Raw genomic sequence first — 26,936 nt, 5'->3', positions numbered from 1 at the left:
TAAGAATGTCTCATAGACTTCTGAGGAATGTTCAGTGTAAAGAAGCAAGAAGCATATGTAGAGCATTCCCAATTAATATGAGGAGAAAACCAGACTGTCTTCAGGTTCATAACAGGCTTCTGCTGCTCTCTGACTATGATAACAAATTCCTTGTGTTTTCTTTGGGAGATTTCAGACTCCATTGCTCATTCACATTCAAAAATTTGAAAAGGTTCTAAGACAGATTTGGTCCTTGAATGGAACCACCACAATTCCTATTGCCTCCCATTTTAATAAAGCATGAAGGCAGTATTTCTTCCTACTTTAAATAGATGTTTAATATTCCAGACTAATCTTCAGGCAAGTCTTTCATTAGGTGTTTATTGTTGTCAGCCCCTCTCATTACATTTTGATTAAGGAATTCAAATGCTCTGCAAACACAATGAGCATATCCTTCCATTGTAAGAAAAATATATTAGGAGATAACTGTTATTATATTAAGCTTTGTGATTATTTTCCATTTTGATAATCACCTTATAGCATAACTTTACTGTAGAATACACCTAATAAAATTTTTTATTGAACAATAACCAGAAACTAGCTCCATCCTAAGCTCATAAAACAGCAAATGAATTTTTTCAGTCAATATTCCTATTTCTTTCATAAGTTATCAGATAGTAGGAGTTATCCCTCTGGGAAATTATTTTAAATAAAATTAAAACAATAAAATCATAGAATGTCAGAGCTAGAGGAGAACTAAGAGATCAACTGGTTTCATACACTCATCCCACAGACAGATAAGCTGAGTTTCAGCAGAGGTAAAATGGTAGAGCATTGATGAATCTGTTGAAATAGGACATATTCTAGTGGACTTGGTTGGAACACAAGGATGCCAGTCGAGATGGAATGTAGAATCTGTTAAGAGGATGATGTAAAATTACTTTGGAGAGATATTTTGGCTGCTGACTATCAAGGCTATTGCAATAATCTATACAAGAAATAATGAGGGCAATAAGAGTGGAGAGAAGTAATCAGATGTGAGGGATATTGTTAAAGCAGAATTCACAGGAATTGATAGCTGATTGGATATAATGGGGGGATGAAGAGGGAAGATTTTAGGGTAATTTCAAGGTTTTATAGATGCATTACTATAAGGAAGGTGGTACCATAAATAGGAATAAGGAAGCAGAGGAAAATTGGTTGCTAAAGTGAATGAAAGGGTGGTAAGATTTGGTAGGTTATCTTGATGTGTGGGGATGAGGGGCCAGGATTAAAAGAGGAAGGTTGAAAAGAGAGCGGAAGATGCCACTTCTTGAATGATGTGTGTGAGGAGTGATGGGGGTGAGAGATGCAGAGAATTGACAAAAAAGTTCTTTGCTGATACTTCTTGTGATCATTTCCGAGTCTCTCCCGTGTATAAGATGCCTCATCTTGACTACAAGCTATTTTCCTATGGCTCACTTTGCTTCCTTTGACAGAATTAAGGAGAATATAATACACATATATGTGCATGCATGCATATATCAATATATATTACTATTGCTTCTCCACTCGATAGACATTTTTATTTCTGAGAGTTCTGTACCAAGCATAATGCTTTACTTATTATTTTTCAATCATTTTAGTCATGTTTGTCTCTTCATAATTCCATTTGGAGTTTGTTTTGTTTTGTTTTTTTTTTGCAAATATATTGAAGTGGCTTGCCATTTCCTTCTCTAGCTTATTTAAAGATGAGAAAACTGAGGCGAACAGAGTTATGGACTTGCCCAGGGTCACACAGCTATTAAGTATCTGAGGCTGGATTTGAACTCAGGAAGATGAATCTTCTTCTAGGCCTGGCTCTCTATCCACTGCACCACCTAATTGCCCTATCTGGCCTGTAGTAGGAATTTAATAAATACATGATGAATTAAATTATATTTGGGCAGAAGAAGCAAATGAAAAGATATATACACCTTGCTCAGGATTTCCTGGTAAGAGATACAGGCCACCCAATCAGTTCTTCTGAAAAATCACCATTTTTTTTTCCTCCTTGACCACTTGGTCTCTTATTCCTTAATCAATAGAGGTCTTTTCCTAAGACATTAACCTTGACAGGAAGATGTAACCAAAGTGGTTTCTTTATTTTTCCTTTTCTACACCAAAGCCTCTAGCAGATCTAGAAAATACACCTACTCTGACTGAAAATAATTTATCAACCAGAATCTGATTAGTAACAAGAAAATGAAAGGGTCATTTAGTGGACAAAGCTGTTTCTGGGGCCTGAGGCAACCTAAGAGATTAAGTGTGGACATATAATCGAAAAGTTGGAGCTCTCTTGCAGAAGAAAAGTGTTTGACCTTGGGGAAGTCATAGGATGTGTTAATACTTCCCTTTTCTACAGTAGAAAAGGGTCCAAATTGTTTACAGTATCATTATATTGTTAGAAAAAAAAGGTTGCTAAATTTCCTACTACTAAACATAAATGGCCAGCTTACCTTGGTTCCCATTAGATCCTTTTCTACCTTTGTACATTTCTATTTTGTTTGTTCTTTGGCACCCAGTTTGTCCTTTTCTCTCACCTTGAGTAAGAGCCATATGAAAAATGAGGAGGGGGATCTGTACTGATAGAAAGGCTAGAAGTAAAGCTAAAGACAAAGAGGAGAGATAGACAGAGACAGAGACAGAGAGACAGAAATCAGTTGAGTTATTTTGGCTACAGCTTCTTCCATAACATCTCTTGATTGTGAGTTTGATCTAAAAGAAATTTGTACTCTGGAGTGGCAGTTTGGGCAAACTCAATGTAAAAAGAATCATTAGTCACTTAAAATGTTCAAGGTACCATGTTAGACGTTGTTGATACAAAGACGCAAATGGTGGCACGACATGCACAAAGTATGATAAAAATGAGAGTTTTGGGGGTTGTGGAGGAGTAGGAGGGGGCTCCAGACAAAATATTTCAGTTATACTTAAGAAGAGGAGCTTATCTAGCTTAATGTCTAGCTTCACTGAGTGAATTGCTTTAGGAATAAATCAGTATTAAACAACCCAGTAGTGAACAAATATTTAATGAGTGCCTATATACTACATTGCCATGTAGTATTCCTGAATAAGGAAAAACACCATGCCGAGAAAAGGAGAAGAAGTGAGACTTAAGAAAGGAGAAAAGGGGGAACTGGGATAAACTGAAAACTGAATTTATTCCTAATCATTCACTTTTAGCATCAGTGATGGTTCTAAGACAAAATGTAACACAGATAAAAATTGTCCTTCAAACTATTCTTTCTTTCCAATTATCCTTGGGCCTATGGCCTGTTCTCAATCCACAAGCCATATTGATTAATTTGATATCTAATCCATGCTAATGAATTAATGGGATAAAGAGGATTTGCCATTTCCCCTCTTTGCCCTACCTCCTTCACATAAAGACAAAAAACTTCTGAGCCTATTCTTTTTTTCCAAGTAATATATGTTTATTATAATAGCGTCCTTCAAGAGACAATATCCTCATCTTGTTTTCAAATCTAAAGGACCCTCTTTTATGATAGGGCTCTCAGGCTAAGTATGACAGTGAACATATAGGACTGATGGAAATTTTTTTAAAGGCAGGGCTTTGTGGCATTTTTCAACTCTACCATGATGCCCAACTTGTGGGGGCATCCCTGCATAGCTTAATTGTAAGGCACTTTCATGGTTTTGATTACATGTGAAGCTAGCAATGATTGCTGTGCATATTCACAGTGGCTTCTCTGCAGGGATTTCAATAAAATATCACAACTGTTTAGGGGGTATTCTATCTATAATATGCTTCCTAAGGATTTCTTTGATGGGAAATACATAAAACAGCATAAACAAAGGTAAACATAGAGCCTTGGCTTTCCATTTATAGGAGATCAAGAAATGTATAATAAACACTCCTTACTTCCTTCTTTAAAATACTCTTCCATTGCTGCCTTACGGTGGGGAAGTTTTCTTGGGTTCTCGAAGGCTGTGCCAGGAGATCACAAATCTGACAAGTAGAGACCCGGATTACCTCTCCTTTCAGAGGATGAGCCTCGCTAAGTCTAGAGAAGTTTATCATTGAGTTCTCCAGAGAATGATGACAATTTTAGTCCACAGTCACTCTGGATGCGATGCCTACCACAGAAGGCAGACATTGTGGCCCATGTTGGTGGAGGTAATGTCCCTATTGACACAAACAGATTTTTTTTAATTTAAATTTTAAAGTATTTTTCCATGTTTCCATGATTCATTTTATTTCCCTCTCCTCTTTGCTACCCCATCCTGGAGCCAACAAGCAATTCCCTTGAGTTGTACAAATGTTACCACTTGATACCGATTTCCATATTATTCATTTTTGCTATAGAGCAATCTTTTAAAGGCTAAACCCCAAATCACATACCCATATATACATGTGATAAGTGATGTCATATGTTCTTCATTTGCATTTCTACTCCCACAATTCTTTCTCTCAATGGGGTCTGCATTCTTTCCTGTAAGTCCTTCAGGAGTGTCCTGGCTTGTTGCAATGCTACTAGTAGCAAAGTTCATTACACTGAATTGTTAAACAATGTTTTTCTTCTGTGTACAATCTTCTCCTGGGTCTGCTCATTTCACTCTGCATCATCAGTACATTAAGATTCTCCCAGTTCATATAGAAATCCTCCAGATCATCAATCCTTACAGCACAATAGTATTCCATCACCGTCAGATACCACAATCTGTTCAGCTGTTCCCTTCATTTTCCAATTTTTTGCCACCACAAAGAGAGTGGCTATGAATATTTTCGTACAAGAGTTTTTTCTTTATCTCTTTGGGGTGCAAACCTAGTAGTGGTAATGCTGGACGAAAGGGTAGGCATTCTTTTAAAGCAAATTCCAAATTGTCTTCCAGATTGGCTAGATTAACTCACAACTCCACCAGCAGTGCATTTGTGTCCTGATTTTGCCACCATCCCTCCAACATTTATTATTTTCCTTTACCGTCATATTGGCCAATCTGCTAGGTGTGAAGTGGTACCTCAGCCATAAACATGGATTGTTAACAGTATTAGAGAAGGTCCTGTAGCACCATTTTTCATCCATTATTACTACACAACTTTTTTTTTTTACAATTATGTTTCTTATCATTTGGCCTTTTATTGTAAGGAACACTGTGGTCTTCTTAATCATCAAAGGGTTTCCCTTCCTTTCTGGCACTTCATAATCTAGGTGATATCCCTCAGCAACAGCTCATCAGGCAGTGTGTTTTTTCATTATCAATAGCAAGGAACTATATGTCAGGAAATGTAGCAAACTGGAGTTTTCATGTTAAAGCTACTGCAGTTTTGTTTTCTTTCTGAAAAGTATCCTCAGAGTATTAAAGGAATTTAACACATTTGTACCTCATCCATGAACAGCCAATTCTTAAGTTACATGGCTGACACCTTTCCTTAATTTTGTATTCCCTAAATAAAATTTAACAAGATTCATCTTTGTATGATTGTATGTTTTTGCAAGTAAGAAAATATGACCAACTACTTTCCCAAGATCATAAACTGCAGTGACACCAATGTTTTATTTCCTTCTTGAGTCTGTGAGTTTGACTGTGATTCTACTGTTCAGTAATATCTACTTACTTCTATCATCTGTGTACTTGGTATGTACAACGTCCCTTCCTAGAAACCTCATTGATTTATTTTACTGTATAATAAAGAAGAAGATAAAGCACACCATTCAGACTTTGAAAATATAGTTAACTATTATTAATAAAAGATAAACAGATAAAAGGGGGAAGGAAATAGATATTTATTAAATACCTACTATTCCCAGGTCCTATACTTTGTGCTTTACAAATCTTATATCATTTGATCCTCAGAATCGCCATGAGAGGCAGGTGATTTATGATTCCTATTTTATAGAAGAGGGAACTGAGGCAAACATCAGTTAAATAACTTTCTCAGGAACACACAGCTATTAAGAGTCTGAGGTGAAATTTTAAATCTGGTCTTCTTGACTCCAGATTTTAGACTTAATCTACTATACCAACAAACTGCCTTTTTAAGGAAGCTTTCTAAAAGAAATAGAATTCTTAGGAATTGGAAATCTCAAAAATAAGAGAAATGATAAGCATAATGATGATGATTATATAGATAAAATAATATAAAAAATCTATGCATGTGTTTCTATGTGCTGTATGCATATGCATTTATATAAGCACATTCCATATGTTTATAAAACAAATATAAAATTAACATTCAGTCAGTCCAATCAACAAGCATTTACTAAGTGCCTACTATGTGTAAGGCATTGTGCCCAGTGATGGAGATACAAAGAAAGGCAAAGACAGTTCATGATCTTGAGGAGCTCACCTATGCATTGAGACATGTAAGTATGTGTGTATATGCATATATACGTATATCTGCTCCATGTATTTATCTGTAATATGCACACGTGGGCTTCAAAAGTGATAATGGTGATGGTATATGGAGGGTTAGCCCCTTTACTAAAACTGCTAGAAAACTGTTATTTTTCTAAAGAAAAGCTGTGAAATGCATAGATGAATTAAATAAGTAATTTTCAGTCTATTTCAAACACTCATTTGTTGGAAGAAGTGAAGGGAGAACTGAGTAGATTTTGAATATCAAAGTGGATCCTAAAGAAGAGGTTTGTTTTTAACTGATCACAAGGAGTCTATTTTCATTGTTGACAATGTTACAGCATAATGTCATTTTCTTAACCTTTTCTACTATGCTGAGAGAAGAGAGAAGTGGAAGGAAGGTCCTTGAGACAAGTTAGCTGAAGTAAAAGATAAGATTCTCTCAACAGAGAGTTTAGAGGGCAATAACTCAACTGGAGAACAACAGGAGAAAGCCTTTTAAAGGGTTTTTAAACTGGGATTACAAGCAACTTGCTGAGAGCCTGTGGCCAGGCATCTGCATCTTTTAAATTCTAGGATGTTTCATGGTGAGAGTCAGCAAAAGTTCTTTCAGAGCAAAAAAGGTAAAGTTAACAGTTGCCTATGGATAATCAAGTTTTAGCCAGGAATGTACATGGTTCCATGCCTTTTAAATCTTGATTTATATTTTTCTCTTCCTTTGTTGGTTTTTTATAATTCCTAATACTTTAAAATGGTTATTTATTGGGGGCAGCTGGGTAGCTCAGTGGATTGAGAGCCAGGCCTAGAGACAGGAGGTCCTAGGTTCAAATCTGGCCTCAGACACTTCCCAGCTGTGTGACCCTGGGCAAGTCACTTGACCCCCACTGCCTACCCTTACCACTCTTCCACCTATAAGTCAATACACAGAAGTTAAGGGTTTAAAATAAAAAAATTAAAAAATGGTTATTTATTATATGAAAATAAAATTTCAATAAATTGACATAATTCAGTAGTGTATGAATGCACCTTCAACCTATATAAGACATGGGAAAAGCTCTGGAAGAACCAGAAATTCTGGATATTAATCCTAACATTTCAGTGTGTCACGGTGATCCAGATTAAATAATTTAATCTCTTTAAACCTCAGTCTTCTCATCTGTAAAAAGGAGCTAGCAATTTCACTGGATTTTTTTCATCCCCCAAGGATTGGATCATATAGGGAAGCTAGATGGTAAATAGGAGGTAGAACAGTGGACCTGGAGTCAGGAAGTTCCAATCTATCTCCAAGCATTTACTATGATTCTGGTGAGTCATTTAACTTCTATTTATTCTAGTTTCCTCTTCTATAGAATGGGGATAATAACAACACCTTCCTCTTAGGATTATTGTGATTATCAAGTGAGATAATATTTGTTAAGTGCTTAACCTAGGTCCTGACATATAGTAGGTGCTATAGAAATGTTTATTCCTTTCACCTATTATTTCTTCACAAACTGGAACAAGAAGTGACCTCTGGAATCATTTAGACTTCTGATTTTACAGAAGAGACCCCTAAATACTAGAGGGAGTACATTACTTTCCCCAAACCCCAAAATAGCATTGAGTGCCTTTAGAATAACAGTGAATTTTAAGGAAGTTTTTAAAAATTGATAACAAGGACACTACAATAAATTTGAGAAGGAAATAGGGTAAAAAGTGCATCACTTTCTACTTGGCAAAGGAGTTGGCCATGTCATCTCACTTGCAGAAACATCTAACTATAAGCATTTAAATTGTTTTTTCTGGAAATCCAAAATTGAAGAAAGGTACCATTCTAAGCAACTAAAAGTGACCCATTTCATATCTACTTAAAGACTACTAGGGAAATTTTGTTTCCTTGGTTTCCTTTGTGTGCTCACTGGAGTAGGATTAACACCAAAACAGAGAAGAAGAGATGTGACTACTGATTTTACACTGAACAATAGGATAGTTAAAGATGGAGTTAAAATAGGGGAGGGTACACAAAAGGCTTCCCTCTTTTTGCCTCGATAGAGTATACAGGAGGATATTAGTAACAATTTAAAATATCAACAGAATACTATAACCTAGTTATTTACTTCATTCTATCACTCATTCACAAAGCATTTATTAAATGCTTTCTGTGGACCAGGTCATGTTTAGGTCTTCTTGCTGTAATTATAGGCAAAGAAAAAATAAACCTTACCCTAAAGTAGCCTATATTCTACTAGATAGAAATAGTACATACATAATAAGTAGATTACAAATATATTCTCTAAATTGATTTATAAGATTCAACAAAAAGTTTTATCTTTTATGCTCTTTTCCAATGTTCCCTTTAATTTTTTTTAAGTTGTAAGCAGATGACCATGATACAGCAGCAGTAAACTATGCCCATTAAGGATTTGTGAATAGTTTTCAGTTAAATAGTAAATAAAATTTTCAATAGAATTAATCAGATACTCCTAAATATCCAAATAATTATTAGCTTATCCTATTACAATTAAGCATAAACACCAAAGGTATTTACGTAAAAATCACTGTTATTATTTTTGAGTAGCTAATTAATTCTTTTTTTGGGGGGGATTTTATTTAATTGATTAATTTAGAATATTTTCCCATAATTACAAGATTCATGTTCTTTCCCTCCCCCCATTCTATACCCGTCCTGTAGCCAATGCGCAATTCCACTGGGTTTTACATGTGGCATTGATCAAGACATATTTCCATATATATATTTGCATTGGAGTGATTATTTAGAGTCAATATCCCCATCAACCCATGTGATCAGGCAGTTGTTTTTCTTCTGTATTTCTACTCCCACAGTTCTTCCTCTGAATGTGGATAGTGTTCTTTCTCATACGTCCCTCAGAATTGTCCTGGGTCATTGCGTTGCTGCTAGTACAGAAGTCCATTACATTCTATTTTACCACAGGGTATCAGTCTCTGTGTACAATGTTCTTCTGGCTCTGCTCCTTTTACTCTGCATCAACTCTTGGAGGTCATTCCAGTTCACATGGAATTCCTCCAGTTCTTTATTCCTTTGAGCACAATAGTATTCCATCACCAGCATATATCACAATTTGTTCAGCCGTTCCCCAATCGAAGGACATTCTCTCATTTTCCAATTTTTTGCCACCACAAAGAGCATGTCTATAAATATTTTTGTACAACTCTTTTCCCTTATGATCTCTTTGGGTATAAACCCAGCAATGTTATGGCTGGATCAAAGGGCAGGCAGTCTTTTAGAGCTCTTTGGGCATAATTCCAAATTGCCCTCCAGAATGGTTGAATCAATTCACAACTCCATCAGCAATACATTAATGTCCCAGTTTTGTCACATCCCCTCCAACATTTATTACTTTCTTTTGCTGTCATTTTAGCCAATCTGCTAGGTGTGAGGTGATACCTCAGAGTTGTTTTGATTTGCAGCTAAATAAATTCTTATTGGGGTCAGACTGGACAAGGGAGAGAAGGAAGCAAGAAAGTTTTAAGCTTCTGGACCTTTGCTGCCAGATGAAGCCAAGAGACTTTGATATCTCTCCATCCCTTCCATCAGGGCTGATGTTAGAGTAGGACTTCAATCTACCTTAAGCCAGTCCCAGGATCCAATGTCTTTCCCATTCAGTTTATCAGTTAGGGGGAATGAGTAAAACAGATATTCAACTTTCAGATAAGAATTAAAAGCAGGATAGTTGAGCCTGGAACCTTAATAGAAACAAAAGAGTTCATACTTTTCAGGTAAGTATTTCATTGTTAAGTTATTTGATCCACTGTTCATTGCCCAGCAAAATTGTTTCTCTCTCACTTTCACAACTAAAGATGGAGATACAGATTCTAGAGAATTCTGAAACTTTCTAGCTTTATGAGAATAATTACAATTTATCAACCTCAAAGAATTGTTGGGTGAATCAGTTAACAATAGGTGAAAATATGGTTTAGATCTTAATTGTTGTTGTTAGTAATATACAGAAGCTGCTGGGACAGGCCACTCAGTGGAGCTTTGAGGATCATGCCAAAGTCGCTGGGATCATCAACTATGTTTCCAGCACGGTGTAAACGTGTGGCACATTCCATGTTCATATTTAGCACTAAGATCGTGGCAGTGGGAAGCATATTCCAGTAGGGGTGCTCACGGACACCAAAGTAGATGTTTTAACCTTTGGTAAGTTCCTCCAGATTTGCAACCTGAACTCGAGGCAGGGCTAAGTTGGATGAGTGGTAATATATAACAAAAATAGTGAGTATTCTGCAAACTGTATCTTTGCAATTGGAATATTTTATGTTTCGTGGCCATATTTAAGGGAACCATTCTTTCTGTCTCTGACTCTGTCTGTCTCTCTCTGACTCTCTCTTTCTCTGTGTCTGTCTGTCTTTCTGTCTGTCTGTATGTCTCTGTCTCTCTCTTTGTCTGTCTCCATCTTCTCTGTCTCTCTGTTTCTGTCTCTCTCTGTCTCTGTCTCTGTACTTCTTTTCTTCTTTCCCTCCCCTCTTTCTCATTGATAAAAGTAAAAAAAATGGGGCCAAAGTGGAGGGCTATTCTTTTAATATTCTTTCCAAAAGATGACTAGATGGTAGAGTGACTTCCAAGCTAGATTCAAAAGTAGAAGACCTGACTTTGTCGACCTGGCTCAGAGCCAGGAAGACCTATCTGAGTTCCAGGCTCAGACACTTATTAGCGGTGTGAACTTGGGCAACCTTAGTTTTGTTTTCTTCATTTGAAAAGTGGAGATAAAAGTTGTATTTATCTCATATGGTTGTTACGAGGATAAAATGAGATCATATTTATAAAATGTTAAGCACACCTTTGGGTATGATGTAGATGCTAGTTGTTATTATTATTATTATTATTATTATTATTATCTGCCCCAGATATATACTCTGTGAACGTGGACAAGTTAATTAATCCCTTTAAGTCCCAGTTTCTCATCTGTACAATGAGGATAACAATAGCCTCTTACTCTCAGATTTGTTGTAAGGATAAATAATTTTATCAACAAGCTTTTATTAAGCGTATATTCTATGCCAGATATTGTGCTGAGCATTTTGGTTTCCCAGAAAGGAAAAACAATCTTTACTCTCAAGGAGCTCACAGTTTACATTGGGAATCAAATGAAGTGACATGTAAAGTACTTGTAAACCTTAAAGTACTCCATAAGTGTTTGCCATTAACTTCGTTAAGCTCCTTCTCATTCCCCTCAGAGGAGGTCTTCCCAGAGACCTTCATGGTGCCTAGGCTGGGACTGAAGCAGGAGAAAAATGTTAACACATGGAAATGAGGGAATCTTTTGTTCTAATTAATGGGGACATCATGTGTAAGTGTAAGGAGGTGTGATAGTAGGGTGAAATGAGGAATAATCATTTCCATCAGCTCCTGATTCCTTCTGATAACCGTTTACACCATTCATTTGAAAATGTCTTTGCCATTTGGAAAATAATTATTTCATGTTTGGAGAGAAAATGGGAATGAGTGGTTTAAGGTTTTAATTTAAAAAGTGATAACTGTTATTTATTAAGCACATGTTATGTGAAAGGAATCTTTAGATACAGAATTTAAAAACAAAAATGAGATATTCTCTAATTTGAAGAAGCTTCTAATCAATTTAAAATATGTCATAATATATTCTACAAGAGAAACTTACATAATGTTTTTCCTTTAGGTTGCTGGAAAGCTGGTTAATAGACTACACCTTGAGGCTCATATTGAAAAACCAGTGAATACCTATAGTGGAGGAACCAAGAGAAAACTATCCACTGCTCTGGCTTTGGTGGGAAAACCTGAAATTCTCTTACTGGTGAGAAGTGTGAAAATCATCAAACTGATATTCTTAAAGCATGACCCAAAATGACTTGTCGCCTCTCACTTGCTATTTTCTATTAGGTAGAAATAGTTATGCCTCTTGTATGGTTATGATTACATAAATAAGTGAATTTTAATTCCTTTCTATTTTACATTTGTCTTAGAGCCAACACTGCCAAAAGTGAACTCTTAAAATGGTGATTATGCCCAGTATTCAATGTATTCTACTCCTCTCTTTCTCCTCTTTTAAATCTCACATTTCTTCTCCTTTTCTTGGTGTGGTGATTTTTCTTATCCAAGAATACTACATTGTGATGTATAACATTGTTACTCATCAAATATTTAGTCTCTGCTGGGTTGTTTAATCCTGATTTATTCCTAGTGCCATTTACTCATTGAAGCTAAATATTGTGCTAGACTGCTCCCCTTCTCAAATTTTCCTGAACTATTTTTGTCTGGACCCCACTGCTACCACCCTTACACTATCCTGAACACACTAACTTTTATTATACTTAACTAGAAACATGTAAAACATGATATATAAAGACCCAGTTGAGTTATTTATATAGAATAAAATGTTAGATTTCATTTAATCTCTTGCATCTCAATAAGAAAGTGCTTGATTTCTCTAGGACTATCCTTTCCTAAAGCATTGAGAACATGATCATTGTACAATATAATTTAAAATGTTTTTGCTAATTTGAAAGCATTTTCTCTAGTCAAGTGTATGCAACTAAATGATGTAAGTTGCTGAGACATCACTTTTTCATCATAATGATAAAATGACAAATGTGATTGGTCTCAGCTCCCCAAATTAATAAAGAACAGTGATAATCATCCTGGTAATTTAATTCAAGGAAAACGTTGTAGTGGGTTGCTATCATATAATTACAAGTTTCCCTTAACCTTAATAAATGAAAGAATGGGATGATAGGGATTCCTTCTAAAAGAAGAAATAAAAAACACTATATCCTAATAAAAATGCTATAACTATAAATATAGTTAAAATGGCAGTTAAAAGTTAACAGCTAAATATGGTATTTTAGTGGATAATCTATAATCTCATTCATAACAAAAAAAACTTATAGGCACCTTGAGGTCTATTGCTGTTATTTCAGTGTAGACATTCCCATTGCTGGCTATTCTTTCAAATATTACTGGGAATAAATAATATAACTTTTAGAATTGGAAGAAACCCTAATGCTCATTTAGTCCAAACCACCCTCCCTAATAATCTCCATTCTTACATAATTTCATCACATTGACACATATAGCTTCTTTGCAAAGACCACTAATGAGGGGGAACCCACCAACAATCTACATAGGATAATGCCTTACTATTTTGCTCATAAATTTCAAATTATTTTAAGGACCCACAGAGTCACTGTGAGTTTATACAATTCTCAGCTGTATCAGATCATTGACCACTTATTCTTAAATATGCACATCTCTGGAGAGAGAAGTGTGCAAAACTGGTATTTTTCAAGATAAAAACTTAGACCAGTCTTTTTGAAGGATTCTGAAGAATGAAAGATATCCTGTAGTGTTAGAAAAGGATAATCATTATTCCCATTTTCATAAAACATAAAGGGAGTGAAATCTCTGGACTATAGCCTTAGGAGATTGACTTGAATTTTTGGTAAAATTCCATAATGTATTATTAAAAGAGAGAATATTTAGGAAAAAACAGTATTTATTGAATGTAACATGCATAGCTGAATTCAGAACAAGTCATCAAAATAAAAATAATTGTCATGGCAGATTAATCTCATTTTCTTTCAGAGAAAACTAACCAATGCAGAGAATATTGTAGGTTTATTGAAGGTATATTTGGCATATTTATGAAATTTAGAAACGATGAAAAGCTGACATAAATATCTAATGCACTAGATGAAAAATTCTATTAAGTTCTAAGAAATCTAGAATGCTGAATTAAATCTAAGAAAGTTGAAATAATGCGATCATGTAGTCTTAGATGGTTTAAAAAATAAACTTCGTTAGGTACAAGGTGGGGAGGCATGGCTAGGCAGTTTATCTGAAAATATCTGGAGCATTTTAGTAGCTAACAATACAAATGTGAGTTATTTCATTGTTCTGCATAAGAAGTGGCTGAAGAACCTAGTGATGGCCAGCCTTTAGGAGAGAAGACAGGGGAACATAAGAGTTCTCAAGTATTTGAAACATGGAAGAGGAATTAAGTTTAATTGGTTTGGGAGAAGTTATAGAGAAGCCAATTTAGACTTGATGGGGCAAAGGCTTTCTCCATAAAAACAGAGTTATTGAAAAATGGACTGGGTTAATCTGGAATCCATTGTGATTTCCCTTAGTAGAGGTTTTCTAGCAATGGCAAAATGCCAATTATTTGCATTGTAGAGGGAATTTTCAGTCACATATGAATCAGACTAATTTTCTTTCAGATTTTTTTCAGCTCTTAAATTTTATGCTTCTATCACTTAATACTTTTGAAAATGATATGGAAAAGATGTTTAGTAAAATATTTAGTTTCATATATTATTTAGCTGCCTAAAATTTTAATAATCCATCAAAGTAAGGAGTGCAAATATCCATATTTTATAGATAAGAAAAGTACAGTTCAGAGACTAACCAAAGTTAAGAGATGGTAGAGCTGAGACTTGAATCCATGATGTTTTTACTCAAAGTTCAAAAGTTCTTCCTCTAAGCTATATTCTTTTCCACATGGCACCAATCTCTTATTTAGTAAAACATTGATGACAAAAATGCAATACACTCAAAAGACTGGGGGGAAAGATGAAAGTTTCAATATAGGAAGTGTAATGAATAAGTCTAAGGAAATCATTTAAATTATACTTATAGTAACAAGTATAATTTATTGTTGACTTGAATTTATTTAGAATCAGCCACTTTACTAAGTTCTGAGTGTATAAGGAAAGATAAAAAAATCTGGGTTCTCAAGGAATTCCTAGTCTAATGGGGGAGATAACATGAAAATGACTATGTGTAAAGAAGATATATGCAGGATAAAGTGAAGATAATCTCAAGAGAAAGGCAATAAGATTAAAGAATACTAGGAAAAGCTCCTTACAGAATGCAGGGTTTTAGCTGCAACTTAAAGGAAGTTAGGGAAGCTAAGATGATGAATTAGGAAATTGCAGGATTGGGGGACAAGTTAGTGAAAACACAGGCATCATGTGATCTTTAAGAAATGAAAAAGAAAAGGAAATTTCAAAATAAGAAAATTTCTAAACATTAGTTTAGAAATATCTATGTCCTATATGGAAAACAATAGACTCGTTGAAAAAAATAGAATGCCTTCTTTCTTATGAGAGGAAAGACTATTAGAAGCACTCTTGGAAGCAGGAAATCAGAATATTTTCTAACTAGAAAAGGCTCCAAGTGAAGTTAAGACAAAAGGGATATAACTGTAGGAGAAGTCAAATTATAGAATCCTAAGAATAACTCATTCCAAAAATGAAAATAAAAAATCCTGGATTTTTTCAGAAAATTTAGAATCTCAGTACATTATTCTAAGCATTCTAAGAAATATTGAAATTAAAATACAGATTACAAGGACAATGAATCCTGAGGACACCAAAGCATGTGCTCTACAAATTCAACATTGAGATGTCATTGTTGAGTTTTAAGTCTATAAAGAAAATAAGCATCCAAATTGAAAGTCGTCACTGAAAAATAATATCTATTACAATTAAGAATACACATATAGGGAGCAGCTGGGTAGCTCAGTGGAGTTAGAGTCAGGCCTAGAGACAGGAGATCCTAGGTTCAAACCCGGCCTCAGCCACTTCCCAGCTGTGTGACCCTGGGCAAGTCACTTGACACCCATTGCCCACCCTTACCACTCTTCCACCTATGAGACAATACACCGAAGTACAAGGGTTAAAAAAAAAAGAATACACATATGTTACAAAATCAAATAAAACACATGTTGGACTATGATATATTTTAAAAATAAGAAATGTGATATTTTGAAGGCAAAGGCAAAATAGTGGCATAATATGAAGGAGTCTAGCATATTCCCCCTCCTCCAAAAAAAGAGATACTTCCAAATATAGAAAAAGCATGAGTCTGAATGTTTTTTTTTTGCTTTTTTTAAAATTAATTTTTTATTTTTAGAAAAATTTTCTGTGGTTATATAATTAATGTTTTTGCTTTACCCTTCACCCCCTCAAGCTCCCTCCCCCCATAGCTAACTCACATTTCCACTTGTTTTAACATGTATGATCAGTCAAGACTTATTTACATATTATTGATAGTAACATTTGTGTGGTCCTTTCGGGTCTACATCCCCAATCATGTCCGCATCCCATGTGTTCAAGCAGTTGCTTTTCTTCTGTGTTTCCTCTCCTGCAGTTCTTCCTCTGAATGTGGGTAGCGTTCTTTTCCATAAATCCCATAGAATTGTCCTGGCTCATTGCATTGCTGTTAGCACAGAAGTCCATTACATTCGATTGTACTACAGTGTATCAGTCTCTGTGTATAATGTTCTGGTTCTGCTCCTTTCACTCCGCCATCAATTTCTGAAGGTCTTTCCAGTTCACATGGAATTCCTCCAGTTTATTATTCCTTTGAGCACAATAGTATTCCATCACCAGCAGATACCACAATTTGTTCAGGCATTCCCCAGTTGAAGGGCATTCCCTAGTTTTTCAGTTTTTTGCCACCACAAAGAGCGTGGCTATAAATATTTTTGTACAAGTCTTTTTAGCTATGATCTCTTTGGGGTACAATCCCAGCAATGCTATGGCTGGATTGAAGGGCAGGCAGTCTTTTATCGCTCTTTGGGCATAATTCCAAATTGCCCTCCAGAATGGTTGGATCACAACTCCACCAGCAGTGCATCAACTTCCCAATTTTGCCACATTCCCTCCAACATTCATTACTCTCCACTGTTATCATTTTAGCCAATCTGCTAGGTGTGAGGTGGTAGCTCAGAGTTGTTTTCATTTGCATTTCTCTAATTATTAGAGATTTAGAACACTTTCTCATGTGCTTATGGATAGTTTTGATTTCTTTATCTGAAAATTGCCTATTCATGTCTCTTGCCCATTTATCAATTGGGGAATGGCTTGATTTTTTATAAAATTGATTTAGCTCCTTGTATATTTGAGTAATTAGACCTCTGTCAGAATTTTTTGTTATAAAGATTTTTTCCCAGTTTGTTGTTTCCCTTCTGATTTTGGTTGCATTGTTTTTGTTTGTACAAAACCTTTTTAATTTAATATAATCAAAATTATTTATTTTACATTTTGTAATTTTTTCCAACTCTTGGTTGGTTTTAAAGTCTTTCCTTTCCCAGAGATCTGAAAAGTATACTATTCTGTGTTCACTTAATTTACTTACAATTTCCTTTATATTCAAGTCTTTCACCCAATCTGAAGTTATCTTGGTGTAGGGCATGAGATACTGATCTAAACCCAATCTCTCCCATATTGTTTTCTAAATTTCCCAGCAGTTTTTGTCAAATAGTGGATTTTTGTCCCAAAAATTGGGCTCTTTGGGTTTATCATACACTGTTTTGCTGATGTCACTTATCCCAAGTCTATTCCACTGATCCTCCCTTCTATCTCTTAGCCAGTATCATATAGGCAATGAAAAGACTAAGCTATCACTCTTTGCAGATGATTTGATGGTCTACTTAAAAAAATCGTAGAGAATCAACTAAAAAGCTAGTAGAAATAATCAACAACTTTAGCAGAGTTGCAGGATACAAAATAAATGCACATAAATCATTAGCATTTCTATATATTTCCAACACATCACAGCAGCAAGAGGTAGAAAGAGAAACACTATTTAAAATCACCCTAGACAATATAAAATGCTTAGGAATCTATCTACCAAAACAAACACAGGAATTATATGAACATAACCACAAAACACTTTCCAAACAATTAAAACTAGATCTAAACAATTGGAAAAAACATTCATTGTTCATGGGTAGGACAAGCTAACATAATAAAAATGACCATTTTACCCAAATTAATTTACTTATTTAGTGCCATACCTATCAAACTATCAAAAAACTTTTTTTTTTAAACCCTTGTACTTCAGTGTATTGTCTCATAGGTGGAAGATTGGTAAGGGTGGGCAATGGGGGTCAAGTGACTTGCCCAGGGTCACACAGCTGGGAAGTGGCTGAGGCCGGGTTTGAACCTAGGACCTCCTGTCTCTAGGCCTGACTCTCACTCCACTGAGCTACCCAGCTGCCCCTACCAAAAAACTTTTTTACTGCATTAGAAAAAAGTATAACAAAATTCATTTGGAATAACAAAAGATCAAGAATATCAAGGAAAATAATGAAAAAAATGTGAAGGAAGGTGGCTTAGGAGTACCAGATATTAAGCTATACTATAAAGCAGCGGCCATCAAAGCAGTGAATCTGAATCTTGATAGAAAAATCTAAAAAATGGTCACAGCAAGCCTATTTTTTTCCAGGTCAAGACAACACAGATAGTAATTAATGCAAGTGAAACTTCTGTCTGTGGACAGAGACAAAGTGGGTTAGCAACACATTGAACACTCCATGCAAGGAGTACTTTTGCCAATTGTAAATGGGTAATTCCAGACCTATACCAAGACAGGAATAGGGAGTCAACTGGAAGCTTTGTTGCCTTCTATATTCGGGAGACAAATCCAGAGTGAAATTAGGAGTGTACTTATTTGTACTTAATGATAAAAAGGAAGTTTATTGAATGGGAAAAATGGTCTGAAAATTTTCTGATAAAGCTTTTATAATATCTATACCTCTATCTATCTATCTATCTATCTATCTATCTATCTATCTATCTATCTATCTATCTATTTTTCTATCTGTCTGTCTGTCAATCTAACTAGCTCAGTTAAAAAAGATTTGCAAATTTCACAGCATATGAAGAAATGCAGAATGTGACATTTTTTAGACATGATTAATGAGGAAATTTGTTTTGCCTGACTATTCATATTTAATAATAGAAGTTTTGTTTTACTTTTTTTTATTGAAGAAGGTCAAGGTAGATGAGAGAGAAAAAATATAATAAAATAAAAATATAGTACTTTTGCATGCAAATAAGCTTCTCAACAAAGATGAGCATTCATTTTAACAGTGAAAATTAGCCATTTAAAAGTATATGTTAATTTGAGAAATCTTTGCTAAAAAAGGCCAATCATGAAACAAGTTTTGACATGTGAAACTAATAAGGGATCAGAGCCAGGCTGAATTAATGAAACTCTCAATAATTTAATCAATATATGTAGATATTTTACAATTGTGATTAGTTACTATCTCAATTAAATCACTAAAGGGAGATTAAAAACATCAGTAGCAGTGCTTTGATTGACCACTGAATGACATCAACAGTATTGATGGAAAAAGCAAAGAAGAGAAAAATAATTTTATTTAGGGCAACACTGTTAAATAATTAGAGAAAAATAAAAGAGCCAAGTAAAAATGTTATAGAAGAGAAGAGTAAATCAATCTTACAGAAAAATTTCCATTCAAAACAGGACAAAGAAGCCAGGGAGTAAAATTTTTTATAAAACTTTTAATTTGATATTTTAGATATGAGAATTGTATCTAGTGATATGTGTGTTTAAGGGGTATTAGAGAAGCTAGTAATAACACATTCTATACCAAGAAAGCCAATAATTTAAAAAAGGTGACCTATAAGCTTGAATATAAATTGATTTTCCCTAGGAAATGAAACAAACGAGTGAATAGATCTGAAAACTCAACTCAACTGATTCTAGTAAAGGCAGTTAGTAGCAAAATAAGCTTATATATTTTGGATATTTTGATACTGGAGCCTAAGTTGAAATCTCAAATAGTGATTCTACCTCTTAATAACCATGAGACCTTGCAAGATTCACTTATTTTCTGGTGGATCTAATTTCCTCATCTGTAAAAAAGGGAAGTTGAATTTATGTGACTTCTAAGGATTTTTCCATCTCTAAATCTGTGATGGCATGTTCCTGTGAAATATAGCTTCCTTAAGCTAAGCCCAGAAAATTGTTATTTCGACAATGATTTCATAAAATCTAAATTCAAACTTAGAAAATTATGTAATATTATCAAGGTAATCATGCCATGTTTAATGCACCCCTGAAAAAAATATCAAAATTAAGAAGTGTCAAAAATAAAAAAAATGTACATAAAAACATTTAACTACCAAGTTAAACATTTTTCTAATCCATATTAAGCTTTCATGGATATTATATTCTAGGTTACAAAAAATAAATCTAGAAGAACAGAAATGTTCAATTCTATGTATGAATCATCATATCCTAAAATCATGTAAGTAAAAATAATAAAAACCCAATATAATTTGGGAGGATACACATTGATACTCTTTTAAGAACATTAATAATATTCACTTCATGTCTTAGCTTCAATAGGTAAACTTTTTCAGAGTACAGTCTTCCACCCCACTTTGTATCTTCTCACTATGACCTTACTTTTATCATCACTACCCCACCATAAGCTTAGTTTCCTTTGCTCTCATGGGTGAATTTTTGCTTTATCTTGCCAGGGTTCAGGTCTTCACAACATTTCTTGAAAGTTTCCTTACCAAGCCCCATACTGTTATACTCCTTCCCCCTCCAATTTTCCATACCCTCCCCAATTCTAACCCCCATCACAATATAAACTCCTTTAGGCAGTTCATAGATGCTTGCCTGTTTTTGATCTTCATCAACTAGCACATTACCTGGCATCTACTAGGCACTTAATAAATACTTATTAGTTGATACCGGAAGATAAACTATATCCAAAAATATAACTTTAGTGAATTCCTCACTGATATATTATTGCAATATCAATTTATTTAACGATTATATTGCTATGTATTTTTTACTTCCACCTTTTGAAATTACAAATGATGATGCTTTGGAAAATTTGTGAACAAGTAATAATTTTACCCTTTATGGATAATATGGATCATAACATCATAAATATTAAATATATATAATTATATACATAAAATATAAATATGATATTTCTAACAAAATTATTAGGTCAAAGAGTATAATTAATATGTAATTTTTACTGTGTATTATAAGATTTCTTTTAAGAAAGATTCTTCTGGCTAAGCTTCTACCAACAACTATATCTGTTTCTTTGTCAATGAAAATTTGATACTGACATTATAAATATTTTTTAAAACTTTTCCTTAGAGAAACAGTTTTCCTTCTATTAGTTTTATATCCCAGATTTTGTCCTCAGGTATAGAATTCGAGAGCTAGAAGAAAAAAAGAGAGATAATTTCATCCAATTTTCTCACTTTGAGATAGGGATTCCAAGAAATGGAGAATTAGTGACTTGTATAATGCCTCATAGCTAAGTAGTTACAGTAGAGGTAGGACTAGAATCTTATTACCTGATTCCTCGGTAGATGACCTTTCATTGGCGTTCCACAGTACCTAAAACCTCATATTGTGTTTTTTTTTTCTTGAAGAGTCTCATAAGTGTGTATTTTCACTTTCAGGATGAGCCCAGCTCTGGAATGGATCCTGGCTCTAAGCGATTTCTCTGGAAAACTATAATGAAAGAAGTTCAGGAAGGATGTGCTGCCATTCTCACTTCACACAGGTACGTTACTTTTACCATTAAGCTGAGAATGTTTAGAATAACGATAGCTAACATTATGTTGGCAATAGGGAGCCAATGAAATTTTTGTTATTAATGCTGTGGCTGCACTGAATGCATGTGTGTATATTTGTGCTTATATGCCTCTAAGGAATAAACAAGAAAATAATGATGATAGCTAGAATTTATATAATGCCTTTTGGCTTGCAAGACCTTTTACATAACTTACTTATTTGATCCTCACAACAGCATGATGAGGTTGGTGCTAAACTTATCCCCATTTTAGAGATCTCCAGGGTCACAGATAGTCCTAAAGACCAGGACTATTGTCTGTAGGGTGTTCCTCAAACACTTTGCCACAGCCTAAAAGTTCTTTAGTGATGATTCTGAAATCAAGTTAATTTTCTGCCTTAGACCTTGATGCATGAAGGGAAGAATCAAGGAATCTTCTCTTACTCTTCAGTGTTCCATAATGTTTGAGTTCAAACCACTAAGTATTTTCCTACAGATTTAAATCCATGTCATTTGACATTTGCTTTTTGTCACGATGTACTTGAAGTCTGCTTAAATAGTATCAAAGCCTATTCACTATCCTATTTTAGAGATCAATTAAGAATACTTTGAACAAAGTCGAGGTTCATAAGATTATGGCCTAACGGCTCCACGATTTTTTGTTCCTTATTTTCCCAGCATGGAGGAGTGTGAAGCCCTTTGCAGTCGTCTGGCAATCATGGTCAACGGCAGTTTCCAGTGTCTTGGTTCTCCCCAGCATATTAAAAACAGGTATAGTGGTTTTGGCCAATTGAGCCTGCTATGACTGAATTCCACCCACTGTTTCAATAGTATGGATAAAGTAGGTAAGCCAGCGATGGGATTTCTGGGGTCTCTACTCTTTTCTGGCCAAGAATAATGAAAGTATTATTTTTCCCACAAATAATTCTGTTTAGTAACATGTCCCAAGAGGCCTGGAGTCAGCATGGATAATTAGAAATAAGTCAAGGCCCTCCTGGGCTGGATTCGGGAAGCTCCCCGTCCCCGAGCGTGGTGATGGTTGATGCTCAGGTTTTATCACTTACCCAGTTAAGCAGCCAGTCATGTCACTGGAATGTCTTTGGTGCTTAATTTTAGGGGCTGTAATGAAAATGAAAATGTTTTACAATCCTCTGGCCTTAATGGGCACATGCCTGGAGATTTCCATCCTGATTTCTGATATGATTATTGTTTGGTTTCATTCTGTGCTCTTTATGCCTTGCCTTTGTGTGTACTTGCACTGCCATATCCAGAAACTAATCAATCAACCAATGAACATCTGTTAATTATTTACTTACTGTATACCGGATGACTGTGGTGCTAGACTCTGGATCTAAAAAGAGAAAAATGGAAGGAACGATGGCCTTAAGGAATTTATATTTACTGGGGAAGACAGTAAAAACATGTAGATAGAAGCCGATGGTGTTAGGACAATTAGGTGGCGTAGTGGATGGAGTGCCAGGCCTGGAGTCAGGAAGATTTATCTTCCAAAATTTAAATCTAGCTTTAGAGAATTACTAGCGGTGTGACTGATTTAACAGCGCCTGCCTCAGTTTCCTCATCTGTAAAATGAGCCGAGGAAGGAAATGGCCAAGCACTCCAGTATCTTTGCCAAGGAAACCCCAAATGGGGTGAGGGAAGAGTCCGGCGTGACTCCAAAGCCTGAACAAGTCCTGATAGGGATAAAGACAAGATTTGGGATTTCATTGGTATAAGGAACTCCTCGACAAGGAAACACCCTCTCCCGATGCAGGATGTTCATGCCTCGTCTGCATGAACTTCTTTTTATCTAAAATTAAAAAAAATATTTTTATTTATTTTATATTGTTATTTAAAAACATTTTAATTTTAAAGGATTATCTAACATCTAGAAAAGATAAGTCACTTGCCCAGGGTGACACAGCCGGCAGGTGTCACAGGCAGGTCTTGTGGAGGGGATCTTCATGACTTTGAAGTTGGACCTCTGTCCAATAAGATGTGCTCCCTCTTTTTCACACACACACACAAACTCATAGAAAATGAATATAAGATATTTTTGAGAGGAATGACACTAACCAGCGGGTGTTAGGAAAGCCTTCGTGAAGAAAATGGAACCTGGAAGTCGAGGGGGCAGAGGAGTGAAATACAGGCAATTCCAGGCAGGACCACCACATGGAGATGGAAGATAGCGTGAAGTGTGTGAGAAACAGAACCCCCCGAGGCCGTTCCCTCAAACCCTGTTCCTCCTCTGTATCTCCCCCAGCTCTGTCAGTGGTACGACTCTCCCAAAGGACAGGACTCTAAATATGAGCATTCCTTGGATTCCTTTTTCTTTACCTTCCCGTCTTCCCCCAAACATCCTATCATTTGTCGAGACTTCTAGATTGTAACTTCAATGTTTATTTCACATATTTCCTCATTTCTCATCTCACTGACATCCCCTCTAACCAGGTACCATTTCCTTTTGCCTCCATCAGTGGTTTGCAAAGTAGGGGGGCTGTAACGGCCCGTGTGGAATAATTTTAGTTAGCGTGTGATTTGGTAAAAACCAGGTAGGGAAGAGAGAGATTATCTCCCAACCCCCAAGATATTCTAATTTGGGGGCCCTTCTCCAATGCCATCTAGTCTTTATGCCCTGTCAGGCATTATCATGCCATATTCTACATTGCCTGCCCCCTAAGGCTTTCCTCCTGTGGCTCTACAACGTCCAAACCTTTCACCTTTCTCTCCTTCTGGACCAAGCACCAAGCTCCCAGCAGTTATAACTGAGCCACAACCTGGGCACTCATAGCATCTTCATAGGTTAACCTGGGAAAATAGGCCAGTATCTCCTACCTGTCCTACATATTATGCCAGGGCTGTGCAAGCATCTCTTCAAGGCAATAGCAAGCAAGTGAGCATCCTGCCTACTTGCCTTTCCCTTGTGTGCGTTCCATGAGACAGAATGGATTAGGTATGATGAGTAAGCATGGATGAGTTAGGTTCTGCCTGAAGTCTCACATTATTTTCGCCTACAAAACTGCCTCTTTCCCAAATTTCCTTATTTCTTCAGGACACCCACATCCTCAAGATACCTACATCCACTATCTTTGTAATGTGATAGAGTGTGACTATAGAAAACTTTTGTATTATAGATCAGTTCGCTATTTTTTCTATGGGAAAATGCCCAAAATGTGTCTTGAATTTTAAAATTATTTAAATACATTTTCTTTTACAAAAATGCAAATATTCTAAATAGGTTATTCTCTTCTGTGATAAAATTTTTCCATCCATACTATATTACCTATCATATTAGAAATATAACCAATGAATCTGTCCTTTTATATAATAAAGATTATGTTTCAATAGTGAATGTAAAAATAACTACTTTTTTTAAAAATCCTTGTACTTCGGTGTATTGTCTCATAGGTGGAAGAGTGGTAAGGGTGGGCAATGGGGGTCAAGTGACTTGCCCAGGGTCACACAGCTGGGAAGTGGCTGAGGCCAGGTTTGAACCTAGGACCTCCTGTCTCTAGGCCTGACTCTCACTCCACTGAGCTACCCAGCTGCCCTAAAAATAACTACTTTTAAAAATGTTTGATAATATTTTAATTCTATGACTTTTTTGCTGAAAATTATTTGTTGCCCATAAAAATTTTAATATCTTCTCACTTAAAAAACTTAGAGTAGCCTTTTCTAATCTATTTAAAAATTTTCAGTGAATTTTGGATTCCTTTGTTTTAAAATACAGAAGGAATCACAATATTCTTTTATTAGTCTGTAAAAACAAATGATTAACATCAGAGGAGATAAAAATTTACCAGATGTAATTCAATAAAAATTCACATAATTCATGTATGGGATTAAAAATTAGTACTATCATTTAGTAAGCATAGTCATAATGATGCCTTTCTTCTATTCTGATTCATGCATTTTTGTGGAGTCTCTTTTCTAGTTATGACATTCATTGAAATCAAAATTAAATTAAAGTTAACTTTGTACCAAACTTTCAAATCACTTGGTCACAAAGTGTTAAACCAAAATTTTAGAAATAACAAAACATATTGAGTAATTAAAATATAATTATAATAAATGTTATGGAATATCATTTGAATAATTGTACTGAGAGCAAAATTATATGTATAATTAATTATTTTCAAAATGTGTTTTCTCTTAATCTCATTTTAATTACTATTTTTATTTAATAGTGATTGTAATTATTATAATCATACCTGTCTAGAATTAATAAATATAAGGGAATATACAAATATTGGAAAATGGAAATTGTTGGGAGAAATGATAAAAAAATTTCAGGGATAACTTATTTGGACTAAGGCAATGTTTTTTAATTTGCCCAGTTTCTCCCCATTCCAGAACTTAGTCATAATCTTAAAAATCATTGACATTTTTAAAGAGTTTTACTTTTTTTCAGAATTCTATGTGCACATATATACTTATTTAATTACTCAGTTAAGAATTATTGAACATATTATGTGACAGGTGCTATTATAGGCATGGGGTATACAAAGTCGAAAATTAAACATTTCCTAATTTTATTCCACTTACATTTTAGAAGGGAAAACACTATATTCATCTATAAATTAATAATAAATATAAAATATATAAGTAAACAGTTTTATATAGGAGATGATACACCTCAGCTTGAAGGGAAGTTAAGGATTAGAAAGGAGTATCTTCCAGTGTGATCTAAGCTTTCCCTTTAAGATCTTCTCAATACGGAGCAATTTAAAGATGAGGAAATATTTATGTGTGTGTGAAAGAAAAGATTTTTATCAGTTGTCAAAGGGTGTGTAAGATTTTGCCACTTATGTTATTATTTTAATGCCTAAAAGGAATAGGAAAATATTTATACATTACTAACATCTGGTCATGAAGAAAAACATTTCAGTGAGGATTTGAACAGTTTTGAATAGAAAATGAACTCTAAGGTAAATGAAAAGTATTAAATCCCTTTCTGAGCAATGAATGATGTAGGTATCTTCTGTTGGAAGAGTTTGAGGTGTGTCCTCAGTAGGTTTATTATCTTTCAGTGGAGCACACTTCTAGAGGCATGTACAAGACAGATAGCATTGAAGAGGAGGAACTGATTTCCTCTAGAGAGCGTTAATCCTAGAACGCTGGGAGAATTTGAGTGTCACGTTGGAGTGGGGTCCATTTCTGTAAAGGCCAAGAAGTGAGAAATAGAATGTCATTCATGATCATGAGGAAGGGTTGGGGAACCAATTGGGCCAGAGTGTAATGATGAGTAATGTATAATAG

At 35.0% G+C, this 26,936-nt stretch overlaps 1 protein-coding gene across 1 annotated transcript in view; it reads left to right on the top strand.

The window, feature by feature from the left end:
* ABCA13 (ATP binding cassette subfamily A member 13) overlaps positions 1-26,936 on the top strand; it is a 474,630-nt gene that overhangs the window by 407,026 nt on the left and 40,668 nt on the right. Inside the window, 3 exon segments of the mRNA XM_044676455.1 lie at positions 11,973-12,107; positions 21,568-21,671; positions 22,359-22,451. Of these exon segments, the coding sequence (XP_044532390.1) occupies positions 11,973-12,107; positions 21,568-21,671; positions 22,359-22,451 (332 nt within the window).

The sequence above is a fragment of the Gracilinanus agilis genome, chromosome 1, assembly GCF_016433145.1.
Source record: "Gracilinanus agilis isolate LMUSP501 chromosome 1, AgileGrace, whole genome shotgun sequence".
Lineage (NCBI taxonomy): Eukaryota > Metazoa > Chordata > Mammalia > Didelphimorphia > Didelphidae > Gracilinanus > Gracilinanus agilis.
The sequence above is the reverse complement of the archived record's forward strand: the minus strand, read 5'-3'. Positions and strand labels throughout refer to the sequence as shown.